Source organism: Pinus tabuliformis, chromosome Q (genome assembly GCF_031772625.1).
Source record: "Pinus tabuliformis cultivar Carrire ecotype Pingquan chromosome Q, CPIR1, whole genome shotgun sequence".
In the NCBI taxonomy this organism is placed as follows: domain Eukaryota; kingdom Viridiplantae; phylum Streptophyta; class Pinopsida; order Pinales; family Pinaceae; genus Pinus; species Pinus tabuliformis.
Genome location: NC_142296.1, coordinates 85,074,403 through 85,083,065, shown reverse-complemented (window position 1 = coordinate 85,083,065; position 8,663 = coordinate 85,074,403). Strand labels below are relative to the sequence as shown.

At 32.1% G+C, this 8,663-nt stretch overlaps 1 protein-coding gene across 6 annotated transcripts; it reads right to left on the bottom strand.

Moving 5' to 3' along the window:
- Window positions 1-1,554: 1,554 nt before the first annotated feature.
- LOC149218371 (anamorsin homolog 1-like) lies at window positions 1,555-4,783 on the bottom strand. 6 transcript variants are annotated; one of them, XM_089383923.1, is made up of 8 exons: window positions 4,481-4,783; window positions 4,280-4,378; window positions 3,923-4,060; window positions 3,660-3,716; window positions 2,751-2,798; window positions 2,320-2,530; window positions 1,776-1,858; window positions 1,555-1,661 (listed from the first exon to the last, which is right to left on the bottom strand). In XM_089383923.1, the coding sequence occupies exons 2-5, from the start codon at window positions 4,308-4,310 to the stop codon at window positions 2,755-2,757; spliced, it is 270 nt and encodes an 89-aa protein (XP_089240049.1). In that variant the 5' UTR covers window positions 4,311-4,378; window positions 4,481-4,783; the 3' UTR covers window positions 1,555-1,661; window positions 1,776-1,858; window positions 2,320-2,530; window positions 2,751-2,754. The 6 variants fall into 6 exon arrangements, with proteins under 6 accessions (XP_089240049.1, XP_089240048.1, XP_089240050.1 ...); XM_089383924.1 differs by lacking the exon at window positions 1,555-1,661 and having other exon boundaries at window positions 1,773-1,858; window positions 2,312-2,530; XM_089383922.1 differs by lacking the exons at window positions 3,660-3,716; window positions 4,280-4,378; window positions 4,481-4,783.
- Between the last annotated feature and the right edge of the window lie 3,880 nt (window positions 4,784-8,663).

Genomic DNA, 8,663 nt, shown 5'->3' with positions numbered 1-8,663 from the left:
CCTAGAGAACAGGGCAGCATTTCCAACAAAGCATTTCCCAAATGATAACCCTGAGAAGATAGGTTATGCTTTGTAAGACCAAAATGATAACTCCACTAATAAATTTGAGAAGGATGAGCAGCAGAACATTGAAACGAGTCATCCGTAAGTTGTAACAAAAGGATTTAGGATTTCCAACCTGCCTAAAACGTTGGGAAGCCTAAACAAAGTTCAACCCGATTAAGAGGCTGGAAGCCTAGACAAGTTTAGTCAAACCCGTAAGGGTAAAATGACCCTATACACTGAACAAGGGTGTTAACACCCATGCTGGGGAAGAGGCAAAATGAAGCAGTCTCCAGGTCCTCCCTCATGACACATGATGTAATCTACTTATTTTGCAAAGTAATATAAGATGTATTCTCTTTCTAGAAATGGAAAATAAACAGATCAAAAGAACAAATCTGGTTGAGAAGATTGGTTATGCTTTGTATGACCAAAATGATATCCCTACTAATAAATTTGAGAAAATAGGTTATGCTTTGTAAGACCAAAATGATAACTCCACTAATAAATTTGAGAAGGACGAGCAGCAAAACATTGAAACGAGTAATCCGTAAGTTGTAACAAAAGGATTTAGGATTTCCAACCTGCCTAAAACATTGGGAAGCCTAAACAAAGTTCAAAGCCTAAACAAAGTTCAACCCGGTTAAGAGGCTGGAAGCCTAGACAAGTTTAGTCAAACCCATAAGGGTAAAATGACCCTATACACTGAACAAGGGTGTTAACACACATGCTGGGGAAGAGGCAAAATGAAGCAGTCTCCAGGTCCTCCCTCATGACACATGATGTAATCTACTTATTTTGCAAAGTAATATAAGATGTATTCTCTCGCTAGAAATGGAAAATAAACCGATCAAAAGAACAAATCCGGTCTAACTTCATTTGTAAAAGCTACAGTCCTTAAAGGTGTCTCTGCAAGAAAGATATCATGGGATACAATTCACATTTAGGGCAGGGAGAATCAATTTGTGATTCTATTCAACTTCAACCAAATGGAAGGCAAAAGAAAACCGATCTGGAAACCCAATTTATCATCCTTTTGAGAGCTTTCCCCAAATGAATGGTCATGAAAGATTTGCCCAAATGAATGGTTGGGAATGTCTTCAATTAGGTCGATTACTTCTTAACAAATCGTGCGTATAGTTAATACAATAGCCCTTACGTGACTGTTGTAATTGAAAAATTAGCATAAGAAAAGAGCTGGCCAAGCAAATCAAACTTATCCTAAATTTGATAAACAAATATGAAGTACTTTACTCATTTCCTTCAAGGAAGCAATGTTGGGATGCTATAAACATTCCTTCCCTAGCCAGATTCATCATTTCATATGTCATATATAACAGATACAAAAGTAGATAGGTAACACTAACAGTCCTAATAACGCCAGCAATAGTTGTGATTCTCATACACTATATTATAATTTATACCTAGAAATAAGGCTGCACCATTGCTTAATTTAAGCACTCAATGGTTGAAGGGAAATTACATTAGAAATGCTTAAAGGTAAGCAACCCATCACTTGGATGGCACGAAATGATTGAGGGTTTATGACTAATTGTTAACTCTTCAAAGCACTACTTTGCTCACATATCAACAGTCCAGAGTGTGCCAGGAAGAGATACCTGCAATTTTTGTAAAAGCATTTTAGTCAAATGGAGGAATTGATATGTCAGAACAAACTTGTTAAAAATAGAAGGCGCAATAGATGGAAAACAATATGTATGTGGTATATATACCTTTTAAGTTTTCCCCAAGTTTGAAAGGAGATAAGTCCTTTGTAGGGGCAACTACTGCACCTGAATGCATCCCCGAGTCCACACTAACAAAATCAAGACATCCATTATATCAGAAAAATGAGCAAATATTATATTACATTTTGATTCCTACAGTATGTGACCTTGTTCACAGTTTGGAATATAAAATAGGGTAACTGTAATATAGTATACGCTGCAGATCCCAGCAGCCAAGATTCTCCTTCAAAGATGGAGATGGAAACTCAAGTTTTCATTAAAAAACACAGCTGTGTATATTAAGAGAGAGACCTAAAGGAAGTTTGTTCAATCAAAAGTTTAACAGATATCAACGCAGCATTTTGTTCTTTTATACAGAACAATTATACTCGTAAACAGTAACTAAAAGAACAAATTAGAAATACTATAATGGTGAAAAGGTTATATAAATTGGCAACCTTTCTCCACAAAATAGGGATGGCAATTTGCAAATACTTCTTCCCGAGAAAGAAATGAAATAAGAGAAAAAGATTAAAAAGAACCAGCATACATTTCCACACGCAGATTGTGGGTTATTCAACTGTTCTGCAGTCAGGCCCAACTTCGTCTGTTTCTCTTCCAACTCAGCTCGGCCACAGGTACAATTTTTGCAGGCTTTTCTTTTCGTACTAACTTCCCCAGTGGTCATTGAAATTATCACTAATTTGATCATCTTTATCTACTGGAAGCAATTCATAATTGTCCAAGGTCACTGCAACAATCTGAAAAGAATACCAAATGAACAAGAGAAGATAACCAAAACTGCACTCAATGTTATCAACCATGAATTTGCAAGTGCATGTGAGATATTTTTACTTAACATGCATTAACAAAAAGAAAAAACAATGAAGAGAATTGACAAAATATTATATTAACCTAGAGCACAATATAGAAGTGTGAAGATAAATTTAAAATATAACTATCGAGCTTGTGGACTCTTACATCATCAAAATCCATTGAAATATGTGAATGTTCTCCCATGAACCACACCTGTGCATTAAGATGAGCCAATAAGCATTGTTAACCATTACAGAAGTAAAATGTGCTGCATAGAACTTCAACATTAGACATGACGTTGAATAATATTGTGTAAACCAAAGCATCAACTTTATCACACAAGTAAATAGAAGATCTCATAAGCCTGGTTCAATGTTTTCAAGCTCCAGTTAAAAAGATATTCAAAATTATGTCATGCTTTTGAAAGATCTAAGAATCAGATTATATTGGAACAGCCAGAAGAAACAGCAGAGAAACATTAATGCAATTCACTTTCTTCATGGTTACTTGTTCTTGGCTATGGTTGATCTCTCTTAAGTGCAAAATGCTATGAGTAAATCTCTTGTGATCTAAATTAAGTGCTATTATAAATCTTCCATGTTTACTTGACTGGATTTTGGTTTGTTGAAAGTGCTCACCGTAGATCTATTATCTTCTTATGAATATCAACAACTATGCTATGGCATGCAACACGTCCACTCAATTAGATTGTTTATGGTAGTTAATGATGATAGCTCAAAAGATAGTTAACCCTTGACTTTCAATTTTTATTTGTAGTTTTGCAAAATGAAAATCAAGATACATGTACACCAGGAATTAGTACACTTAGGAACCAAAAAGTGATCATAAATAAGCTCCCTACCTACATGAGCAAGGTAGCATATACACTTTGGTCCCAAACTGAAGACTATCTACATCTTACTCTAAAATGGGAATCCTTACTAAAAAGTAAATAGCTAAATCTGCTCTAAAACAACAAATTCTTCCAAATTGAATGCCATGGTGAATCCATGAAAAGTTGCTCAACATCACTTCTATAAGAAGGAAAACAAATTGCATCCCATGTGGCCCTACCAGCCTGTTGAATCATCTGCTTGTCCCCAAACAGAACACCTTTCCAGTGCAGAGGGTCTACAAAGAGAACATTATACACAACAGCCATTCAAAATCCAAAATGAACAAAACAAATTACAAAATATGGATTGAAAGAATAGATGGGAAAAGTGACCAAGCTGATCAAGTTTGTAACGTTATTAAAGAGGATTCTATCATATATATTCCTTTCCAATGGATAAACTGCAAACCAACATTAATAGCCACCAGCCCCTGTTACTAACCAGAGGGCAATGAAGATCTTTTCGAATCCTCTTCAGAAAGAAAGCTTTCTTCATCTATCAGATCCTCCAAATCATCATTCATGTCTAGCTTTACGCCCAACGGGTCAGATTTAATCAAACGCTCTTGTTTCTGCACAGCTTTATTTTTTAGGGAAAACGGCATGTGAGATATTTTCACTTAACATGCATTAACAAAAAGAAAAAACAATGAAGAGAATTGACAAAATATTATATTAACCTAGAGCACAATATAGAAGTGTGAAGAACCCGCACCTGAAATTGACATTTTATTATATCAAGTTCTCAAAAAAATCAAAAGGAACCCTGTATGAAACTGCATGGGCCTGCTTACGTTACCTCTGGTTTGTAGAACGAGCCCTCGACGCATTTCTCCAGATTCAAGAACCCGCTATTAACATTTCTCCAGATTCAAGAACCCGCTATTAACAGTTCCACCTGTGCAGGAGCCGAATAGAGGGTTTCAGAGAATAAACATAAGTGCGAAATGAAGGAAGAGATAACAGTTAGGCGAGATGGAGGTCGAAGGCATGTCTATACCTGTAGGCCTATTGAAGGCATTTCCGCCATTCCACCATCCGGTCACCTTATGTTGCAGAGCCGTAGCTCACCCACCTCGGAACAACCAAATGAACCTTACTTCGCCGAGAATTGCATTAACTTACCCGTCTACAATCCAAATCGTTGAGACCGTGGATCTTCTCGGATCCAACGGTTGAGTGGTTGCCAGATGCAAGGGTTCGATATCATTTCGAACAGCCGGTCATGAATACCTCCGCCCCTTCTTTGCAGAGAGGCCGATATGCAGGCGGATATCCAGGTAATGAGGTAGTCGTTTCCTGAACAAAGACGAAGTTCGCCAGGTGTCAGCGTCTAGTCGTTTTAGTCGTTTTTTGAACAAAGACGAAGTTCGCCAGGTGTCAGCGTCAGAAGGAGTAGGACGACGAAAGGTCCCTTTCAAAGGAAGGCCTATCGGCCTAAAAATGTATAAAATTTATAATTTTATTTATTTTTATCTTTATTAGGATTTATAAGTTTATCCGAAGAATTACAAAAGGTTTACCTATTTGATTTTAATTACGATTTCAAAGATTGGACATGTAAGAGCAATAAAACCATATATTTCATCTATTCCGAAGATGCCTCAACATATCGTCAGTCTTGGTGATGTTTTAAACCCCAGTTATAACTAATTTTTTTTGGTTAGAAAACCAAAACCAAAAAGATTATATAAGATATTACAAAACATGCACTTTATTTTCAATTTAGATTGAAATAATGGTATTTTTTTTATAGTTTTATTTTTTCCTTTTCTATACTGTTTGTTTTTATATGTATGACGTTGATATTGAAATATTAAATAATATTAATGTTCAAATATTTAATAATAGAGAAATTATATAGCTAATTTATACTGCAAAAGTGTATATCTATCTATCTATCTATATTATTTTATTTTTTTAAATGAAATTGATATTTAAATTTGTGTTTGTTATTAAAATATTTTTTCTAATATTAAAGTCAACTCTGTGTTGAGGATGGAATGAATTTCACAACTCCTCCATAGTAAGTTGTAATATCAAATATTATTTTAGATGGCATGTGTAATCTACATGATGAGCAATGAAGGAAATATAAATCTCCATCATATTAAAAAGCAGAAAACACTTATAATGAAATTAACATTTTTTATTATTAATTACTTTATCTCTCTAAATATAATTAAAGTTTTAAGGTGGGCATTGAAGTGTGCTTTGCTTATGGTTGACATTGTTTTTTTTCTTAATTAATATTTATCTTCAATATTGAAATATGTTTTTGTTATTAACATATTTTTAATGTAGAGATTATTTTATTTCTTTTAATGTAGTGTTATGTGGCAATATCTCTCCCATAATACATTGTAGAGATAAAGTGAAATTATTAATGTTATATAATATTTTTAATTAAAATTTAAAAATATAAATAATAATTTTTATTTTTATTATAATTTAATTTTTTTTAAATAATTTTTATTTATTTTAAAAAATATTTCAAATCAAAATTGAACTTGAAAAAAATACATATTTTTCTAAACTTTAAAATCACCTTTACATACAATTAATCATTTCAATTTGATAAATACATTTCAATTTCACAAATTCGTTTGTTATAAATATTTTAAATAAAATAAATATTAAAAATAAATAAATACATAAATAATTATTTTTTTCATTTTAATATATAAAAATTATATTCATGTTATATTAGAAGCAAAAGTGAACAAAATTTTTTTGTAAGAATTCAATGTAAATTTAAAATTGATTAATATTTCCAAATTCGATTCAATTTTTTATTTGGATTTGTGATCTAAAAGTTATTAGTCCACTCAAATTATTTTGTTGAATTTGATTGAACAACTCTATTTATAAATAGAGCTTCACATATAGAAAGACTTTTGTCTACGCGTTTCGAACCAATTAGTGTGGTTTCGAGGTTAGCATGTTAAATAGTCTGAGCAGAGCCTCCAACGGCTAACTTTACCAATGGCTAGTTTGACTCTAGGACCGGGTCAAAACTATTTTATTAATTTAATTAGTAATATTTAGGACCAATCCCTTAAAAATATATAAAAATATATAAAATGTTGAATTGAGACTTCTGTGACCCATAACAGTTATAAATAGAGCTTATCGAAAGACTTTTGTCGACGCGTTTCGAACCAACTAGTGTGGTTGAAGAAACAGATCCAGCTTAGCATGTTAAATAGTCTGAGCAAAGTCTCCGACGGCTAATTTTGACCCTAGGACCCAAGTCAAATTATTACTTATTAATTTAATATTATTATTATTTTAATATTATTTTTCTCTTATTATTGATGGAGATAAGTTAAATTAGGTAAAATTAATAAAATAATTTTAATGGTTGGTTTAAAAAGGAATTTATTAATTTATTTAAATTAATTATTAATATATATATATATATATATATATATATATATATATAATTTAATTAAAGTTAGAATATTAAGTTATTAAAAGTTAGGATTAATAAATAGAATAATTTCAATAGTTAGTTTAAAAAATATATTTATTTATCTAAATTATTTAATAGTTATTATATATATATATATTTTAGGTTGTTAAGTGACGAGTCTTTCCAATAATAATTTTAATGGTTAGTTTAATATTATTATTTAAGGAAAAAAAATATATATAAATATATAAAATGATTTAAATGGATGGTTAAAGAAGTAATTTACTTATTTATTTAAATTATTTATTGATAAATTATATATCAATTGACCGGTGCAGTGGCGTTGCTAACCGGAGTGAAGGTTCGCCTTCGAACAAGCCTGGTCGATTTCATCATTCCGCGTGCAAGAGGCCGTCTGTCAGCAGGGTCGTTCCTTCCGTTGACTGTAATAATCCTTTGTTTATTAATTATAGCGATAACGATAAGAATATTGTTAATATTAATAAGTTATATAAGTGTAATAATATTATTTATAATAATAATATTATTAAGAATAACGATTTATATAATAGTAGTATCGTAAATAAGACTAATATTATGGATGATATTTGTTCCGATATGAACAATGAGAATCTTAATAATAACAATAATAAGGATATTAATATTAATAAGTCATATAATAATAACGATAACAATAATATTAACGGTTTATATAATAATAATAATGAGTTACATAATTGTAATATTATGCATACCAATTATAATAATAATGTTATTAATAGTAATTGTAATATTATACATGAGGATAATAGTATTAATCTTATTAATAATAACAATAATAATATTATGAATTATTCATATAATAATAACAATAAGAATAATAATATTAGTAATAATTACAATATTTATGATGTTATGGATGAGAATAATAATAATAGTAGAAATAATATTTGTTCTGATAACAGTTTAAGTGATACTAATAATAATATTTTATTTCATGATGATAAGGAATTTCTTAACAATAACAAGGATTTTGATATTGGTTTTCATAACAATGAGGTTTTGAAGGTGGACCCGGTTATTCCTCCCCCTTCTTCCCGGAACAATAAGGTTGTTAACCTTTCTAGTTTTTCTTTCTCCCCTTCTATTTTTAGCCTTTTAAGCAAGGGTTTAAACTTTGCCCTTGCCCCTAGAAGCATCCTGGTGGATGACATTATTTGGGACGTTGAATACGGGATTAGAAATCTTCCGGATAATATTAAGGACACTATTAGGCAGGATTGTGTTGTCGTCCTTAGAAAGGCTAAGCCCCCTCGGAAGAACCTTGGCAATGAGGAATTCTCTGCCCTAAAATCCTTAAATCAGAACGAAAATATTGTCGTTCTGAAGGCTAACAAAGGAGGGGCCACGGTCATCCTTAACAATGATGATTACTGTAAGAAGATGTTAGATCATCTTCACAATAGTGGCAGTTATAAAAAACTACCCAAGAACCCTCTGAAGAAGATTTATAGGACAATGGCTCTCGCCATCAAGTCTAGTAGCTCGGTGAGTTCCCTGTGCCACAAACTCATTGAGAGCAGTCCCATTACTCCGAGGATCTATAGGTTACCTAAGATCCACAAGGAAGGGCCCCGTCTGAGGCCTATCGTCAACACCTTTGGTGGTCCAACCTACCTTCTTGCTAAGTTCCTGGCCCTTAAGCTTAAGCCCCTGGTCAGCCGCACGGAGTCCTTCGTGAAGGACTCTACTTCCTTCATTAAGGAGC

Coding starts and splice junctions, on each gene's coding strand:
- LOC149218371 (XM_089383920.1), bottom strand. CDS start 4,310: ATGCGTCGAGGGCTCGTTCTACAAACCAGAG. Junction 4,061..4,279: donor GCTCGTTCTACAAACCAGAG/GTAACGTAAGCA, acceptor TAAAAAATAAAG/CTGTGCAGAAACAAGAGCGT. Junction 3,717..3,922: donor AAGATCTTCATTGCCCTCTG/GTTAGTAACAGG, acceptor TTCTCTTTGTAG/ACCCTCTGCACTGGAAAGGT.